General features: G+C 40.1%; 1 protein-coding gene and 1 long non-coding RNA gene across 2 annotated transcripts in view; one reads left to right on the top strand and one right to left on the bottom strand.

The window, feature by feature from the left end:
* Positions 1-2,018: 2,018 nt before the first annotated feature.
* Positions 2,019-20,819, top strand: part of LOC137292203 (galanin receptor type 1-like) — a 37,356-nt gene continuing 18,555 nt past the window's right edge. The window contains exons 1-2 of the mRNA XM_067823766.1: positions 2,019-2,640; positions 17,660-17,781. Of these exons, the coding sequence (XP_067679867.1) occupies positions 2,281-2,640; positions 17,660-17,781 (482 nt within the window). The 5' untranslated portion in view covers positions 2,019-2,280. The remainder of the gene's footprint in view (positions 2,641-17,659; positions 17,782-20,819) is intronic.
* LOC137292205 (uncharacterized) lies at positions 5,519-15,588 on the bottom strand. The gene is made up of 2 exons (XR_010957293.1): positions 15,473-15,588; positions 5,519-6,474 (listed from the first exon to the last, which is right to left on the bottom strand). It is a non-coding gene; the product is annotated as an uncharacterized lncRNA (long non-coding RNA).

Here is a 20,819-nt window from a genome sequence, read left to right as displayed (position 1 = left end):
TAAGGTGTCCTTAAATCATGACTTGGCTTTTACCACCAAAAAAAGCATTATCACAACCAAAAACCAGGACAGAAAGTTTTGTTTTTCGGCAGAAACTTTACGACTATGACACGGTATTAGCGGGTAATGGCCAGAGAGGAAAAAGCCCCGAGTCAGATTGTCACTGAACAAAGCCTACTTTTACCTGTGACGCCAGATAGATTATGAGGCAAGAGGAAACAACATAAAGCACTGCTGACTCTTAAGTGTGGCTGACCTTATCTCAGAGAAAGGAAGACGGAGTAGGTTTTGGAATTTCAAATTTTAATTTAATTTCAACTCAAAAACATTGGCAGATAAACGCGATGGTAAAGTAAAAACAATTGTCTGTGGCAGACCAGTTCTCGTTACATATCGCTAAAGCCAAGCGCCATGCAAGGTAGCTAAAAGTACCATCTTTTAAAGTCTTGGCGCATCCGGGGATCGAAATAGCGACTTTTTACTCTCCGCCTTATCTACCAAATCACGGAGCTGTCTATACATAACATTTGTATTATTTAGGATTGCAATTTCACAGTAAATTACAGATTCTAGTAGTTTTATGGTTGAGTCTGGATCCATGTTCACACTCTAAGATCCAGGAACCTAAACCCAGGCAGCCATCTCGGAGATGTGAAGATTCGACTACGTGATGTACTGACTACACGAGGCCACGGGAAACAGTGGGTAGTATAACTGATTGACGAAATATATAATGGTGTATTCCTTTTGAAAAGATTGATTATTCATTTTGCACATACAAGCACCATCTACACTATAGCTAAATATAGACTACAAAGAATATGCAATTCGTTCCTTCCCAACGCACATACCCTGATCTAAGCCTATACTGAATGAGGCCGCAGTGTGTTTACAACCCATGACCGCTGACAACTTACTTCCATCAATGGACTAGGTCGGTCGGCCTTGACGTCTTGATCTGCCCATTCAATCAGCAATAACGAACAGAGCACACCATTCCATTTATTGTTGTAATGAAACGTTACAAATGTGACCTTAATGTTCTCAGACACCATGACACTATGTTCAGATACCGTAGTAATGATAACCCAATTTACTTGAACCACAAAGGAATCTGAAGCCTCTCAAGGACCTATCGTATCAGCGTATTGTGGTATTTATAATGATACGATAGATCCTCACTGTGGGGTAGATGCAGTGCAACTAAAGCGTTCAAATGATTACGCAACACAATAAGAAGAAACGCTTAAATCACCAGAATAGTGACATCCAGATGTTGAGAAAGATTAAACGAGACGATATTACTAGAGACCAGTTTTACGTCTTGAATCCTAGATATCCTGATATCCTCTGATATCTTAGTTGGTCGCGAAGTTATCACCTTCATGGTGCTTCTGTCTCCATTGGTCACCTCTTGGCCATACAGTTGAGGAGATGTTTAAGCAATGTTGAACAGACTTGTCGGTTTACTAAGATACTGTAAAAGTTTGGATACGTCACAAAAACGGACTAAAACATATGCATGGTTCTGGAACACAATGTACAGATGCAAGTAAACATTGCTTCCATAAAACACAATATAGTGTTGCTCGTGAATCTCAAATGTGAAGAATATCTGTATCGTTTGACACATGGCCATGTGCAACTCAACCAGCCATCTTCATCATTAGATTAACAGAAACAGTCCTTTATATAGGTAAAGGATACCTGATTAAATATGTAAAACAACAGAATTCTTCAAACAAAATTTCTAAATTAGATATAATTTCCTCATCGTGTATCTATATCATACAAATATAACACATTTTGCTGTGAGAAGATGTTGAAACAAAATTACGCCACTGGAATATTCTACTAAGCCTGAGGTAGGAACGCCCCTCTCTGTTCCACCATACTGATATTCAGTCTGGCTTCACAAATTGGCCACTTTCCTCAGCTTGATGTCAACAGTTCTTTAGACATTATCCGGTCATGTGACCTATAGCCATATCACGTGATGGAGAAACGTTTAAAACTAGTGAGTCGCAGTTGTTGAAGCCAGGCACCGTCACAACACCTATTGCGCAGCTCCTCTGTCTCCTTCCACTGGCTGCCACAGATATTGATTCCTTGGACGCTCCAGCCGTCAGCAGAGGGAACTTTCCATGAGTTACAACATAACTTTCTGAATATTTCCCGGATTTTGTACCATGATTGGTAGCTGGACAGTGTTTGTTTTCTAACGGTATTCTAACTTGTGTGTCTTGGATATAAATAAAGTGAGAATAAAATCCATGAGCAATGCAGAACACCACAGAAAGGATCCTAGATGGGAGTAGTTTTACCTGGCCTACCCACGACGTAGGAAGCACACAATACACCAGCACTGAAGTCAACACGACCAGTAAAGTGAACGATACCTACGACATCAACGACTACTATGACTACGACTATGATGTAGCCGTGACATCTCTGCCTTTGGAGGAACTGATCCCAGTGTCTCTGGCGTACAGCATCACTTTGGTGTTTGGACTATGTGGCAACTTCCTCGTCATTTTTGCTGTGTGCAGGTACAAGAGTCTACGGAGCATCACCAACGCCTTCCTAACCAGCCTTGCTTCAGCTGATCTCCTTCTCGTGCTCATCTGTGTCCCCGTCAAGGTGAGAGGTGTGCTTAGTTTCACATGGCATCCCACTTGCAGGCGGAACATTGAATGAATGAATTTCTTTTTTTCCTGAAGAGTTTAAATACGAAGATTTACAATATCCCTGATGTTTCACAGAGCAAATGCATGATTCTAGTATGTTTATTAACATATAGGAGTCCCAGAAACACAAGCTGTATAAGCATATATTCCATACAACATATGCACACAAATCACATGTATTGCTATACTGCACATGAAAAGAGAAGATGGCCTTCCACATTTTACAGATGGACATAGTAATAAATAAGAATGATAAATTTTAAATTTCGCAAGTGGTTTGGCGTACAATTCCAGATACTGTTTGTTCTGAACCCCAAAACAAAGTGCAAACTTCTCATGATTTACACCCAAACGGTCAATTTGAAAATAAGAAAAGCATCCAGTTTGTCAATGACGGTGGAGACGAAGTCATTTCGTTCAGTTTTACAATACTCGCAGTGTAAACGTACATGTCTGTCAGAATGTACAGCATGTCAGCCAGATTTTGAATATTCTCGAGAATGGGTCTGGGAGTTATCTAATGAGATGCAACATTTAATATGTTAATTAGTTCATACTAATTTCTATGGTACATGCAGCTTAGTTTTAAAATGAGTTGACCTGCATCTGACCAGACCAGTGATAGCTTTACACCTATTTTCTTCATACAAGGATATTGCGTCGCATATTATGTTTCTTCATTCGGTTTTGCTGGGGAATGTTCCAGTACTGATGAAGGAAATGACATGTGTAAGGTTGTATTTACAAGTCGGTCTCTCTAGCAAACACCCCAAGTTACAAATGTTATTGTCTGACAGGTTTATAAAGGAAATATGCACCCTTCGATCTTCACGTGATGATGCTCCGTGTTCATGATTCATCCCGTAGTCTGCACAGCAAGGTTTCCAAAACTGGTGTCTTAAATTCGGAATCTTGGAATTGAAATTCACTCCCGTCTCACATTTTGGCAACATTTGAATGATTACGCCTATTAGTGGCAGTCTTGTTTTTCAGTAAATTATTGATAAACGTATATATCAGTGGTGTGTTCAAACACATGGTGGCTCAGAACATATGACCAGACGAATCTTGTCAATATCCTTACGTATAATATAGAGGAGGTTACGTATGGTAACACCCAGTACGATTTTATGGTCCATTACTAAAGAAACAAGGCATGTGATTAAATATATGAAACCACCTGTGAAGTGAATATCATGTGAATGAAACCAGCGGAATATCTACACTCACGCCACACATTTTACCGGCCTTCAAAATGTATACTATGCTAATATAAGACGCGAAAGAGACAAAAATCGCGGTCATGTGTTTCGTACTGCTTTAGAGTTGCATACTTCGATCTGTCTGTTTTATAAAAAAGGCATTTTGTAACTTCATCTAAATTCTAAATCTTTACACGGTTTGTGTTGTATTTCATATCAGATGGTTTGTGTTACGTGTATATTTTGCCTCATACATGGACCTGGACGACATCAAATATGTATATTTGTGCACACAGAGGATGAATCTGTCCGTATTGTCCACTCCACTGCTGCTGATTACAAGGTTTATTTATCAACGCATATTTATGATGTCTTGAAAAAAAGAGAGATAACCAGTTTACGGAAATCATGCTTTCCATTTTGACCATATATCCCCTCAAAGGGGAGTCATGTAATGGTATGTTCTATCTGCTTACAAAGTAGTGAATACTGTTTGGTTATAACTTCTTGCAAGATATTTACATACCTTACTTTCGCCATATTTATATTCCTTCACTTCGTTTCAAGACCTCTGGTAGAAGAATGCTGATGATTTGTCTGATCTGCGACATCTCCATGCCCATGATCTGGATATGACAAACATACTGAATCCCCTAGGCACTGCTGTAATTACCCACTTGACTGTTACCGAATGTATACCCCCTTCCAGCAGGTGTTATGACAGTGTTTACACTCAGCAGGAATGGTGGTTCTGGTGGAGTGTCTGCAGTGGACAATCACATAAGGTGTTGTCAGGTTACATTTGCTAAACATAATTTGCATTAGAACATGACAATAATTTACTATTTAATTTACATATGCTAACAAATTTGATCGGAAGTGCAGGATAGGTTGCTGCACAGGTGATATCTTGCATGTTGTCTTTATTACCAGAATTTCTGAAACGGTGTTTTATCTTCTTTACATAGCAAAATTACCACCAAGGAAATAAATAGTATCGGTGCAGCCTTTCTTATTTACACAACATGTTAAAGATGACCTTTTGCATAGAATTATATCGGATGCCAAATGCACATTCTGTGGCATAAAATATCATGTGAATATATGCTCGAAGTGAATCAGCGTTATTGAAAAACTGGGTTTTGTCTACAAAGAAATTAACTTACTGCCTGTCGACCCCAGTGCATGCTCGGGTACTGCAATGAACAAAATGGTTCCGAGAAAGAACGAAACATTTCAACTGTCAGTAGTAATACACCCACTCTGTTAAACCTGACGACAGAAACAGAATAAGAAGGGCGGTCTCGGGACAGTTGGCTCTGGGCTAATGCCGACTTGACGATAAGGCGTCTGGGGAGCCTAGTCATCACGACTTTGTAAACGATATTGTTGATGACTAATGTGTGATGATCAGCCAATGAGGCTATAAACATCGTGGTGGTCACTTTGAGTCCGTCAACCGTGCTTGGGCACTGAAGACGTTCTTGTCGGAGGAAGAAGACTGGTCAGTATTAACATCAGTTCTAATTAGTCTCACGAAGCAACATCAGCTATGTGATACACTTGTTGGGATACATTAGCTTAGATCGGTTTTACTGTGAAAAGAGAAACATTACAAACAACAGTCAGTTGGAGAATGGAGAAATTTTATATAGCCAGATTCGAGACCCCCCCCCCCCCCCCCCCAAATTAATAAAAATAAACAAAACAAGACAAAAGAAAGCAAAACAAAAACAAAGAAACTATACTAACATGAAATGTTAACAGTGTTGCACGATGGTTATAATGTCCCAAACATAGCCAAAACCTTGAAGTCAAAGCATATTATACAGTCTAAAGATATACAAGATCACCAGTCCCCAACTTATGACAGGGATAACAATTGTGTTTCTTGAAGACCATACCTCACGAGCTTCAGGCATCATGAAACTTGCTCAAACGAGTCTTCATCAACTGGTTAACGCAAACAATCGTGGCTTAAATTACATTGTTAACAATTTACACTTTGGCTTTCATTGATATTAATGCTATCATTTATTATTAAGATTATTTCATTATTTGACAAGACCACTTATACAATCTTTCCATCATATTTAGTGGCCGTCAGCGATAAGGTTTTAACGTGTTTACCCACATGTCGCTTGTTTTACTAAACTTGAATGAATGTGATCGTCAGTTGAAGCAAGGAACTGGTGGCATGCATGGATAAAACAGGACTGAATTTTTGTAGATCAAACATGGCTGCTTTTCATGTCTAAGATTCTTCTCGTGATAGTTTAATGACCGCGTGCTGCAGTGTACTAACTAAAAGTCAACATTTAACTGTACACGTCAACAATTATAAACGTCTGGAGGAGAATCTCTGTTGGAGAGTCTGTCACATCGTGGACGATTCACATCCGGAAGTGCATCATGGGGATTGACTGCTTCTACAAGCTGTTCCTCTTTCTTCTCTGTGGCATGTCAATCTGTGACAGGTCGTGTGATGCCAAACTGAGACCGCAAGACTGCAAGCTCCCCGAAGAGCGTTTCCGTCGATTCCTGATTATGCCAGACATCACAAAGTATTCTGTGAAGAACATCACCTAAAATGTAAAACACGACTAGCTATAAAATACCGATTGGCTAATTCTATTTTACCACGAACCCAGCCTCCGTTTGGGGTTTGCAGGTCCTTCCTTTGAAAGTCACTTGACCAGTTGTCATAGTACGCTGGAAGGAAACCAAATAGTGACTTGGGATAAGTAGATATTTATCACCATTTGGAAACCAAAGGAGATGGATGTAGAGAAACTTCTATCCTCACTAGGGTGAACCTTTGATCCAAACCTATGACAACCTTGGTGTGGCCTGCGGACGAAACGCTAGACGCCGTTAGATCACTTGACCGCCTGTTTAAACATTGCACCCCTGTCATCTCACTGCTCACATGTATATTTATAAAAATGAAGTATTCAATGGCTCTGTGCCAAGCTAAATCAATCTGTTTGTTTCAAAGATGACGAGAGCTAGTCAGTCTCAAAGGAACACAACAATATTGTTAAATACTATATATACATGATACATGGTTGAGTGTAAGTCGTGTGGTTTGTTTGAGATAGGACCAGTCTCTTTCAAGACAGCTTGAGGTATTGATATGCACACTCTACACCGTTCAATATGGCGGCCTACTTCTGAAGACAAATATAGGAAATTAAAACCTTCTACGCAACAGGGATAAATGTTATCAAACTGTTTGTCAAATGACGCTTTTGAAATGCCTCGTTTCGTTTTGGTCGTCGTAGGCAAAACACTTGCCTCTCCGTAAGCTTACTCACTTTGCTTAATTGAATGCAAGACAAGAACCATTGGCACCGTGGATCATTGACATGTGACTGTGGAGTGCCACTTGAGTGTTTTCGTCTAGGAAACTGTTTATATTGAAGCATTCTCATGGCAAATTTGATTGCATTATTTCCGTAACATCTTCACATGCAAACACGTGTTATCAGCTGTGCTGTGCAGATTCCTGAAAACTAGACTAATAGTACGATGACCATGCTCTGCTTAACCAGGGTTCACATTCCACCTATACGGGGGATCACCGCCCTGGGTGCCACCAATATCATCAGAACATCTGCTTGGAAATAGGAATTATCAACATCCCCCCCCCCCCCCCACACACACACACACACACACACACACAAAAAGAAAACAAAAAAAACAACAAAAACCCACAATCTTCAACATGGATGTGCAGGTTTTTTTGAATTAGCATATGCACATCGTGTGTAAATAGAAAATTTGGGTAAGAACTCATGTTAATGTGTCATATTTCCATGTATACAGAAGATTCATAGTCACACACCCGCCACGAGACTGTCAGAAGAAAGCTGCTCCCAACTATTTAAAGCTTCGGCGTTTTCTTTAAACAATATTCCTCGATCTTAAGCTCTTGGCGTCTACATTTCACAACTTTTCAGACATTCTGGAACTTTTACGAAAATGTTAAAGTGTCATTTGTCATTTGAGAGTCTTGCTCAAGTGTGGTTAGACCGAACCTTGCATGTGTTTGTGACGAATCCCGTCAACATTTCGTGAATACCCAATATCGTGAATGTATGGTGGTGATTCACTGACAGTCTCTGATACAGTCGGGGTCGTAAAATGTCTCTGTCTTTCCTAAATGATTTCTTAAGATTGTGGAAATGTGGCTTTTGTTATTTACATTCAGGCTTACAAGTGTCAAAGAAGCGTGTGACGAACTGATATTAAAGACGGCACTGACAGACTGAAGGGTATCATGAAGTAAGACTGACTGTTTTATAACTCTACTTTGTCTCTTTTGTGATCGGTAAATTTATAGTATAAAGTTCGTCAAATGTTTTGTTCATACTCTCCTCAAAATTATTTTCACGAATTTAATCTAACTTTAAAGTGAGATAATTCTGGATCAGGTGCCGCCAAATTCCACTGTGTAAACGATCGAATGTCTGCAACATGCATAGCTTACAAAATGAAGGCGTCAGTTCCAATTGCAAGCTGGGCATTTCTTCAATATCTGTTTTGAATTCGACCTGGTGGAATCATTCGTCTTGCAAAGCCTGCGTTGATCTATGGTCTGGGGCGCCGGTTGACGTCCTCGTCCGCCATAGTCGAGGTCGGGCCATGGAAGCACTGTAATGCTCTTTCTGAAGATTCTGAATAAGGACATTTGCTGTGTGAGGCCTCTGTACCGATCAGCAGTTAGATTGCACTGAAGGCGCACAATGATCTCACAAATAGAACTCGGCCATGGTAGTTAGAATCACTGACTTCATTTACCCCAGTACTCAGAATGTGTAGTCCCAAATATAAAATGTGACTCAACTCAACAAAACTACTAGACTCTACCTTTCCGAGAAAGTGTAATCCTATATATACATACACGGTGTTACATTTATATGACATTATGTATTGACGAGGAGGATGTATCCAGCCCAATCGGAGGTACCCGTCAGAAACACAAGCAAAGACACGTTACTTGTTCCCCTAAAAAGTGTGTCTTTCATGAAAAGTTGTAAAAGCTGAGGTCTGGAATCTTATTACTTTAATCAACAATTTTTTAAACAACAGTCGTATGACGATCCTTAAAAATGTGGTAAGAAATCGCCCTAACTTATAGTTTGGAACCTAACGCTGTGAATGCATGCTCTTAACATAGGTTCGCTTCATCTTCTCTCACCTCAGACATTAGAAAGTGATCCATCGTTTATTGACGTCCAAGGGTTAAACCCTTCGTTTTGCTAACACCCTTACTTTTGTTTCTTTCAGAAGTAATATATCATTCTGTGGCGAGTTCTTGCAGCCTTTAATTTATTATCAGCGTTTAGCTCTTTTACATTTTAACATACATACGTACAGGTTGGTGTCTCCAGACATTATGTTCTCCCATTATATCAAGCATCTCCAAGTATATCCATATACCCATCCACATAAAAATCATTAATGTTCTGAAGGTTATCTGGTCAGCATCAACACCACCACCAACGACAATCTGAAACAATTTGAAATCCCAGTCTTGATACTCAGTGAAATATTAAACCTGTGTATAGAAGATGTTGATGATGTTAAAGATAAGGAAACACACAACGGGACAATATTACACTGGCAATATTACAGCTATATAAAACTCGACTTTCGACCACTGGCAACCAAAGCTAGACAACGTACTGTGGATCGCGGTGGCATATGGAGGCTGATCTTTGTGATATGTGAAAACAGAGTAAGAATAATGGTCCAACATCGCATATTCTTGCGGAGCGGCCATTGAATCAGAAGTGGGTTTCTTCATTAACCACTTCAAATTTAGAATTTTAAGATTAAAGAATCAGAATCGATGCTCCTACAACGTCTCGGTTGAATTGATTAACAGTTGGTCCACTTACTCCTTATGTGGTCGCGAGTTACAACGAAGTACTTTGTCATCCAGTAAATAAAGATGATTTCATCAGGACATCTAATATCATAATAACTATGTCCATTTACTTAACACAATTCTACTCCATGCAATAATTGGTGTTGGAAAGAAAATATTGGCGTTAATTTCCTGAAGTCAATATCCTTCCTGTTATTCTAAGAACGCACATGTTGCATTAGGTTAAATTGATAAAACAAACTGAAAGATGTCTTTTCAGTACTAAAAACAAATATTTTTACAGGACACCAGAATAGTGATGTATTTTCATTTCAACATCTAATATTGAACATCTTTGTGGAATACTTAGATTCCCAGATAGCCTATCCTGCATATTATTTGATTTACTCAACATTGTTTTGGAATTGACGTAATTGTATGTATAACCGCTTACAGTATGTTCAGGGTTGATTTCATAACTCGATAAGTCTGACGTGTATCAGACTAATACGTGTGCTTCAGAGCCAGACGCTCACCAATAGGCGTCATCGATGGCATATACTGTTCCACGGTTGAACAATAGAAGTGAGCGACAACAAATACCTCTAATGACTCATCGTCGTTGTACATGTCGTTCAACAGAAGCAGCGACAGTAGCAGCAATGTAATGGAGGCCAGCAAGCTTGCAACAATACTCTAGCTGCATCCGTTACTGTTTTCATCTGGACTAAATAACCTTTACAATTATCTGTTTGTATGTTTACTGTCTATCCACAGTGTCTATTTATGACATCCTTTCATGACAAATAGCCGGGGGTGTGTGTTTTCATGCGATGGAACGGCGACAGTGAGACATGCTTGAAGTAACGTGGGTTCACTGAATAGACTTTGTTTGCGTCATGTGCGTCATTCTGGTAGAATGTTAGAATTCCATTGTCATGTCATGTCATGTCATGTAGGCATGACTTGAAACATGCCATGACCTTCCTCTTCAGGCCGTTTAATGCAATAACTGTGTGTCAGTTACTGTCAGTTATATATGACAATGTTATCACGGCCATAGTGAACATTCCTATCTGTAAATAGGCTTCTACATGGGCAGATCGTTTTGCTGTCGGAGACATACGAGACGAGAAATATCTTAAATATGTAGTGATTCAGAATGAGTCTCAGACTGGTTTATTCAATACTGCAGGCCATGTGACCTAGGGTACAATTACACCACAACATATTATCTTACCTCGTGGATTTGATATGAAGAAACAAAACTGATAATCCAGAACGGCGTGCTTCAAATACATGCTTTAAATATAATGATAGCAATTTGATTGTTTGATTAAGTTACATTTGTTTGGCACAACAGAGGCTAACCATGGTAAATATTTCGTTCGGAGTGCAGGATATTTTGGACAGGTAAATAGTATGTGGACTTCATCTTTGATGTGGAACTCCATACAATATTCACAGCAGATGTTAGAGTCGCAATGTCGTTCCTCCTTTCTGTATGCACTTACCTTCAGATTGTTCAATGCGATTCTAAATTTATAGAATGTACGTACAAAGACTTGTCTTGAAGACAAGTAATACATGTTTCTGTGTCAAAATCACTTTTAAATCCCTAGTATAACGACAGATAACTTGTGGTAGAAATAGACAAATGTAACCTTTGTTTGAAAGTGCTGATGAATAGCTTTTCATCACCGACTTGTGATAACCGAGTCCACGCAAAACCCTTTGAAAATAGCAGAGATCTGACCTCCAAAACCCAGTTATGTCCATTATCGTTTAGAGTTTGAGAAGAAGACAGCTCTGCTTTGGGTATCCAAAGGAGTCCATTTGTAACAGATTCAACCAGTATTTGATTACACTAATTCCGGTATACACAATATATTGCAGCGACCTGTTTCACCCACTATTGCTTTGTTTGATGCAAATTTATCACTGTGCACGATTACATTTAAATAGCTGGTACACTGGCCGTAATGCTTTCGATGCCTGTGATGCCAACTTGTTACATGCAGTTGACCACTTAGATGTAGAGTGCATACTTGGATGAAATGCAGGTAGAGACACTTTCTGCTACATGGAAGAATCTTGTAATACTTGTAGCTTATCTACCTTAAGCTTTTGGTTAAGCTTTTAGACACCTGTGCATATTTTGCTATGCTAACATGTAAGTAAAGGCAATGACATGGCATGCACAAACACCTGTGTACATTTACCCAAAATATGTAAACCGACACACGCAATTAAACGCAGTCATATGACAATGTATGCACACATGTGCATATGTACCAAAAATATGTAAACAGGCACATAAAAATGAACGCAATCACATGAGAATGTAGGCACACGCGTGTATGTTCATCCAAACATGTAAACAGACACATGTGAGTAAACGCGATCATATAACTATGTATACAGACGTGTGTATATGTACCCACAATGTGTAAACCGTCACATGTAAGTAAAGGCAATCACATGACAAGGTATGCACATGTATGTATGTTCACCGAAAATATGTAAACAAACGCATGTAAGTAAACGCGATCACATGACAATGCATACACACGTGCGTGTGTTCACCCAAAATATGAAACTGACACATGTAAGTAAATGCGATCATATGGCATGTACACACACGTGTATGTGTTCACCCCAAATAAGGAATGTGTACATCGGTGAGTGTAAAAGGGGCTTAAACGTTAAATCAGTATGCAGCTGTCAGGCAAAAACAGCTGTGTATTTGCTATATACTTTCCTTCAGAAACAATACCGATTCCTTATTAGACTGGCCGCTCCAAACATGTCAAGCCAAACGCGTGTGGGGCTGAATGAGTACCCTTTATATCTTCCATCACTTGGCTCCCGCAGTGGTATTGTTCTCTTTCACATAGACAAACCTGAGCCCTTATCGAAACCCCAACAAAATTTATATTTCATTTCTGAATTGAAACAAATATATCCAGACGGCTTGTTCTGACTATCAGGTTGGGGATTTGCACAATGCACATCATCACTTTTCAGACACCGCGCCCTCTAAACTGGGAAAATAGGGGGAGTTTAATTGTCTCACAGAGACACTGACACAAAACAAGCCGAAATTGGGAGTGGACACAGTAGGGTAACTAGACATTCTTCCGGCCATACAATGCTCATCTCGTTAATCCAGATATTTTAGGCCTATTGCTAGATTTCACTCAGGAACAAAGTGGAACTTTCTCTTTGTGAGATGATTGTGAGATGTAATTATGTCTAGGACGGAGTTGAAGAATTAATTTTATCATGCAAATTGAATAAAACCCACAAATAACTACTAATCAGTTGATTGTTGAGGATTGTGATCAAAGACATGAATTGTGTTTTGGAGATAAACGAATTCCACTTGAACCAAACAGCTCTAATGAACAAGTGAGACCTTTCTTTAGGTTTCTGATATGAATTCTCAACTATATACCGCGGGATGAACTGGGGCTATAGACTGGGGATGATACTCACCCAGACAGACCTACCTAAGCTCGCTATCATACTCTTTGAAGCCATACTAATCCTTGCTCCGTCTGAATGCAGGACACATTATTGACTACACAAATGCCGCACCTGAAATAGTTTTTCCTTTTTGTAGAGGTTCCTTTGAAGACATATTAAAATCTTTCCCTGCAATTGTTTCACGAGTGCAGATGTACCTAATTGATATGTAAGAATTGAAGACCACCAATACAAGGTTAAGGTCCACTGAAAACTTTCACAGAGACATTAACTTACATGGTCTGCCACAACCATTCGCCCTCCATCAGTCGGAATCAGGTAGTAATTCGATGATTTCAAGTTTCACTGTACAAAATGGAGATACACACGTGTATCATTACATAAAATGTATGACGTTCGACCGCATTCTATAGTGATACATGGTTTTCAAATACCGTGTTTGATTTAGGGTGAATCAAATGTCCAGATATTTTGCAGACAGTATATTATTTCGTTTAGTGTATGTGTCTGAGTTTTTACTTAGAACTCTAGGCTACGTTTAATGTCCATTTATTGGAAGCCACTGCTTACTCTCTTTCTATATCTTGGGCAGCAAAATGATCAGCTCTTATACAGTTAGCGGAAACACAAATAGCGTGATAGCAAACTATATAATTGGATTGACATTCAAACCCTTGAAACTCATTGTCCAAACATGCCCATGTGTCACAGATTTGTGTTATTGTGTTTGTGTGACATCTCTTGCCCAGTCTCATCTTTCAGCACAGCAAAGCGAAATGCAGGCAGGAAACATAACACTGATTCAGATACTCGGAGCACACTTCAGAATTCGAATATATTGAGTCTGTGTGTTTCATTAGGAAGATTAGCAAATATTTTAGCAAATGTTCCACTAATATGTAAATAAGTACCATCAGTGCGACGTTTTTTAAAACAAGACAAAAGAAAACAGCGATATTTAGTAAGACGAGTATATGGATGTGAACTTAATCACCCGAAGAAGGGAAAAGAAGTAAACGTTGGATTATACAAAACAGAAGTTGCCATCAATATACTCGTCTTTTATAAACTTCCCATCAAACGTTTAGACTCATAGAGTAAATGTAGCTACTTACTTCAGTCAATTGTTCTTAACTAGTACGAAGGTACTCTTTACACATGAACTGATGTATTGTAAAACACATGCAGTGGTGCTTTTAGTGAGTCTATACCACTGATGGATATAGTCTCAAATGCCTCTCAAGAATATCACTGATATGGTAAGTCAAATTATATATCTAAATCGTACATGTAATACTTGCGCCTACTTTCAGCAACGAATCCGGAATCCTTGAATGACATAGTTACATGTCACCGCGTGTGCCTTACCAATTACCGAATTACCAACGCCATGACACCTGATTCTTTAGCCAGACAGCTGGGCATGGAGCCGTTGCTGTGTCATGTTTATTGAATTATGTGACATCTCTAATGCTGGGCCGGGGTGTTGTTGAGAGGCTTCAGGGTGTCACAAGACAGTCTCTGAGTGTTATCTGTACATATCGACAAAACGTAATCAACACATTCCCCGAAAAATAACAAATTCCGGTGTTTTTTTTCCAAATCATTTGGTTCGAATCTAAATTGAATACAAAGCAGAGTATGTATATTCCAGTATGTAAAGACAAGCACATAATCTACAAATGCTAACAATTTAGTCCAATAGCTCAGTTCATGAATTATTTCGTTGGCATCATACTGATTCTCATAATACGAGGCAAATATGCAATTGACAGATACAGAAATATTCGAACGGACCAATATAGAGAAAAACTATCTTCGCTTTAATCAGGTCTGAAATACACATCCTTGTGATCATGTCATGAGCCAGGAAATCGAAGAATTATGACGTGACAGTGTTTTACAAGCAAGAAGTCGACAAGGGTGACGTTACATTGGCGAGAACGTTGTGGCGTGGTGCATCATATCAACTGCTCAGATCTAGGACACCGACAGATATTTGTGTAGACATTCTCTTCCCACAGAGGTTACTTGTCATGTCTTCCTCCGGAGTTGTGGCATGTAACCTCTGTGGGAAGAGAATGTAACGTGTTTTCCGTTTCATGCATATGTCATCATGTTATGATAACATTAAGAATATAAACTCATGCTCAGCATTTTCTAATAAATTATGCTTGAAACAACGCAATAAGACTTTAAGTTGGCAGAATACGACTTACCATCAGGTAGTCCCGTGTAAAGTAATGCAGCATGTAACAGATGCAATTAGGTTCAACAGAGATGTTTGTTGCTCGGATGTCGTAGGTGCGTGTTAATAAAACAGCAGTAGGTCGACCTGACGGCATATCATTATTTGATAAGGCCATCTCAGTGATGGTACAAGATAGATTCGGTGCGAGATGAACCTGGCAACAAAGGGAACAAAGGAAGCAAGGTGTCGGTTCTGTAGTCGGAGACATTCTCTTGTTAAGCGTTGTACCATCATGTACCAAGATGAAGCAACATTAAGAAAATTCTTTTGATAAAGGTTTGTTCTTGAAAACAGCATTATTTCTCAATACATTTACAAGTGAACTAAATGAAGTTTATACAATATACTGAGTTTATTACACACTGGTTTCTTACTGAAACTGTTGCGTGTGACAACCACCAAAGCGTCAAACATGCTTTCCCGTTAAAACAGTTATTTCATCTTCGGACCATTCTTTTGTTCTTGTTAGGTGATGTTCGTCATGTTACTTAGACAATTAGGAGTATTTTAAACCCCCTCTCATGTTATTTACTGACATGAGAGTATTTTCGGAACCCACTCATGCTATACGAAATACCATGTGGTTAGTTTTGGATACGCGTGGTTGCATACAGTATGCTCCTAAGTCTACGAGGCTTTCAACGAGTGCTCCAGGATCACCACATGTTTTTAGGAGGTATATTCAACAGTTATCATTAGCTATATTCGCAGCTACATAATCATATTTTCCTGAACGTTAAACACAGCCTCACCCGTGATGGGGTTATTTGTGGCTGCTGATATGGATAGGGGCTGGTCGTTTGTCCGTCAACTGACCCTTCGGAGCAAACCATTTGTCCACTAATGTACGTTTACAACAGGCCATAACGCAGAATGGTTCAGGGCACTAGACCACGATATTACTTTGATTGGTTTGGGCTGGTTGGGCTTGGCACTACGAAGGCTCGCATTGCTGAAACGACAGATTTATTCATAGACGCTGAAACAAGCTACTGTATAAGATTGACAAAGTTCTTTTTTCTAAAACATAATACAAGGGACCGTCTTAAGTGATTTAATGACACTCCTGGACATTTTGTGTAATCTATATTTTCTTGAATAGTGAACGTACACATTGTTGTATTTCACTTAAGTACATTAATGGTTTTGTCTGGAGATCAAAGAAAGACATTTCAATTCTTTTCCCCGTAAATGTGACCTGTTGTCGACTTGCTTTTTACGAAATGAATGTTAAATGGTGTATACGGAAAGGTAATATCATTCATGAACATGACTTGTGTAATTGAGGGAAACGGAAATGTGACAAGTGTATCGTGAAATCACTGAAACAGATACATAGTCAACTAGTTCCTGATGGACTGCCTAGCTGCTAGTGTGTCAGTGGGGTATTGTCTGTCCCTAGCAAAGGCATAGCAATTCTTGTACTGCATGGCCATGATAAGGGGAGTTTCAATGAAGTTATTTAGTCGTGACTTCTGGGCAGTGATAACATATAACAATTCAGTAGGTACTTTCACGAATCCGTGTAGGCCGCGATTTAAAATCAATAGCATTATTTACCACACTCGTCTCATTCCTTTTTAAGCTGACAGAATGGAAAAACGCAGTGTTCAGCTTCTGAAGGAAGAATCAAATGTTTTACAAAACGTCAGTCGTAATTGAATTTAAAATTATTCTGTCAGGGAAAAAATGGTTAAAAGGTAATGTCTTTTGAATCCGGAACCATGTTCTCGTCCGTTGCGCGCCCCACCTCAAACGCGACGGTTTTGTCATAGGCAACCTTTTCACTGAAACCAATTATTAAGGTTTATTGAAAAAATGTGGAAGTCGAGTAATTGGTTAGCCATTAGGAAATCAATTTGAAATGTTTGTGACTCGTACGTGAAATATTTGTTGAGAATTTGACAATTTCCTTCAGCCTGTCCCGTGGGTAGTCATACTTAAATTCTTATTTTGTTCATAGCTGAAGCTGACCACTTGTTTGCATAATGTTTGTCCACTTTCCGTGTAGTATGGCACTAGCTATATTAATAAAAAAATAAAAAAATGTTTAGATGCAAGTGAGGTCTGACAATAAAAGGCTAGGATAAAGCCGTGAATGCATGACCTTAAAGGCTGCTGACAGTCTTCACTCTTGGTACTTGTTTTCTTTCAGTGCGCTGCCTTCTTTACCTTCTCGTGGTCATTCGGCGCCTTCCTGTGCAAGTTCGTCCACTACATGCAGACGGTGTCGATGATCTGTTCTGTCATGACGCTTACTGTCATGAGCATCGAAAGGTAAGCAGAACAACACAACATCGTGGGTTGCGGATGTGTCCACAGAGGCAGCATAACGCGGAGGTATCCGTGACACGCCACAGACTCATCATTAGCTACCCCAAAAGCGTTTCACCTGGCTTTCCTCCCGGGCACTTGTTTACAAAATTGACATTCCAGTAAATGTTAATGCGTCCATATCTACCCCAACCGACATCTACATTGTCCCTTGAAAGGCCCATTTGGACGTATTTGTAAAGTGGCGTTGGCTGAGGCGGATGAGGAAGTTTGTTCTTGTACGCACTGTGTGTCAAAAGGGATGAAGAGCGGTATTTGACTACCAGTGTAAGGTGTAATTGTCTGCAAGTGCTAGTGCAAGTTTCCCGTATTAAATGATGGTAGTGATGATTACTTTATCCTCAGTAACACGATGTAATCCGCACTGACTCTGTTTCTCGGGTTTAGTTATCTTGATAGTGAAATCAGATAAATGGTTTTTAATAACCTTTGACTAACCATACACTGACAAGCAAGGACTGTTCTACAGACATACCCCCTGGGATGGAGGCATAGCTTGTCATACTTTGCATACATTATCATCTCAATGACTTGCATTTCGCAAACATTGTTTCCATGCATTGTGTACATAATTTTCATATTCCAACAATACTGAGTCAAAAAAGAAACTTCACAAATAATGAATATTTTTTCTCTGATGACACATCTATTTATCCGAAATGGGATCCCTATCTTTCGACTCAAGAAAAACGTTAGCAAAACCCACTCAAACCGATCCATTCATCGTGCAAATGATTTTAGCGCCAAATCAGATTTTGCACGTGCAGTCGATCACATGATCTTCGCATCGAAGTTTTCTTCATTTGCACGTGTTTGCATTGGCCTCAAGAAATGAAAAATTACTTTCAAACACAGTACGCTAACGGTACTTTAAATGCTAAAATTGTCAAATGTGTCATGTTGCAAGCGGGAAGATTCGTTATTGACCTTGCAAGAACAATAGGATGCAGCCATCGTACTGTGTATGACTTGCGAGGCCGTCTACAACAAACTGGCACCACTTCTGATCGCCCAAGGTCGGATCGTCCACGTGTGACGTCATGAGCAGAAGACCGTCAAATTATCTCACGTCTCCTACGTGACAGATTTCACGGCTGAGATGTTTAGAGGTCGACTGTCCTCACAGATCATTCGAAATCAGTCTCCGTATCCGTTGTCGACGTCCGTATCGCGGGCCAATATCGACGCCGTTTCATCAACGCCAACGTCTGCTGTGGTCCCAACGTCACCTCCGATGTACCCAGAGAGACTTGAATCGAGTCGTCTTTAGCGATGAATCCAGGTTTACAATCAGATTTGCGGACGACAGGCATAGAGCCTGGAGACGACGTCGTGAACGGTATGCCATTGTTGTGTAGAGAGTGTCGACAGATTCGGGGGCGGAATTTGCATGTTGTGGGATGCTTTCTGTGGGAACAACCGTTCCCGTTCTTGTCATCCGTGGAAACCTCACAGCTGCGGCTTACCGCTACCAGGTGCACACCCATGAACCCGTTCCTTTCATGGCGGCTCATAATGCTCGGCCGCATACCGTCATGTTGACACGAAAAATCCTTCAAAACGCTGGAATCAACGTCATGGACTGGCCGTCCCGCGTCCCCTGGCCTTAATCCAATAGAGCACGTTTGGGATGCACTTGGGCAAAGGCTTCGTGGTCTTAGAAACCAACCTCAGAATTTGCAGGAACAACTGTGCAGAATCCCCAACCACGTGTTCAGAAGCATCAGGCAGTCGATGAGGAGATGGTGTTTGGCAGTGGTGAATGCACGGGGTGGTCATACACAATACTGAACTTAGAAATTTCGAATTTTTATTCTTGTGACTTGACATTCTGTATAGCAATGTTTTGGAACGGCTGTGTAGCCTAATGGAACTGATTGCGGCACTGTCAGTGTATTGAGTACATCACATAGATCTCAGCAATGAAATAATAACAATTTAACCATCTTACCATCTCTTGCAACATATGTTATATTTGGGATTTCACTTTCTTAGTAAAGTACAAATTCTAGTACTTTTTTCGGTTGAGTCCCATCCGGGATTCAAACCCGCACCCTCAGAGTCAGGCACCTAATCGCCAGCACACAAAGTCAGCCGCCTAGCCCGCTCAGCCACCGCGACTTCCACAAAAATGAAAGTCGGACAACTGGTACTCTAGACTGCGTACTTTGTGTACCCCTCTGATGAGTGTAAATTGGCACGGCTCCCACGGCCGAAAGCTATGATTACACGATGCCATTTAGAAAGTGGTCAAATGCAACATATGTTATATTTGGGATTTCACTTTCTTAGTAAAGTACAAATTCTAGTACTTTTTTCGGTTGAGTCCCATCCGGGATTCGAACCCGCACCCTCAGAGTCAGGCACCTAATCGCCAGCACACAAAGTCAGCCGCCTAGCCCGCTCAGCCACCGCGACTTCCACAAAAATGAAAGTCGGACAACTAAGAAAGTGAAATCCCGAAATCCCAAATATAACATATGTTGCATTTGACCACTTTCTAAATGGCATCGTGTAATCATAGCTTTCGGCCGTGGGAGCCGTGCCAATTTACACTCATCAGAGGGGTACACAAAGTACGCAGTCTAGAGTACCAGTTGTCCGACTTTCATTTTTGTGGAAGTCGCGGTGGCTGAGCGGGCTAGGCGGCTGACTTTGTGTGCTGGCGATTAGGTGCCTGACTCTGAGGGTGCGGGTTCGAATCCCGGATGGGACTCAACCGAAAAAAGTACTAGAATTTGTACTTTACTAAGAAAGTGAAATCCCAAATATAACATATGTTGCATTTGACCACTTTCTAAATGGCATCGTGTAATCTTACCATCTCTTATTCTTTTATAGTGCCCTGAAGAAAGAATGCGAAGTTTCTTTTTTGACTCAGTATACATCCCGAATTACCCCACTCGTTTTGTACTCGTTTTTGTAGTTTCAAGTGTTGAGCTTCTGGAATGAAAGCCCATTCTTGTGGGCCTTCCTCAAAA

Source organism: Haliotis asinina, chromosome 7 (assembly GCF_037392515.1).
Source record: "Haliotis asinina isolate JCU_RB_2024 chromosome 7, JCU_Hal_asi_v2, whole genome shotgun sequence".
Classification (NCBI taxonomy): domain Eukaryota; kingdom Metazoa; phylum Mollusca; class Gastropoda; order Lepetellida; family Haliotidae; genus Haliotis; species Haliotis asinina.
Note: the sequence above shows the minus strand (reverse complement) of the source record. Positions and strands in the feature narration are given on the sequence as shown.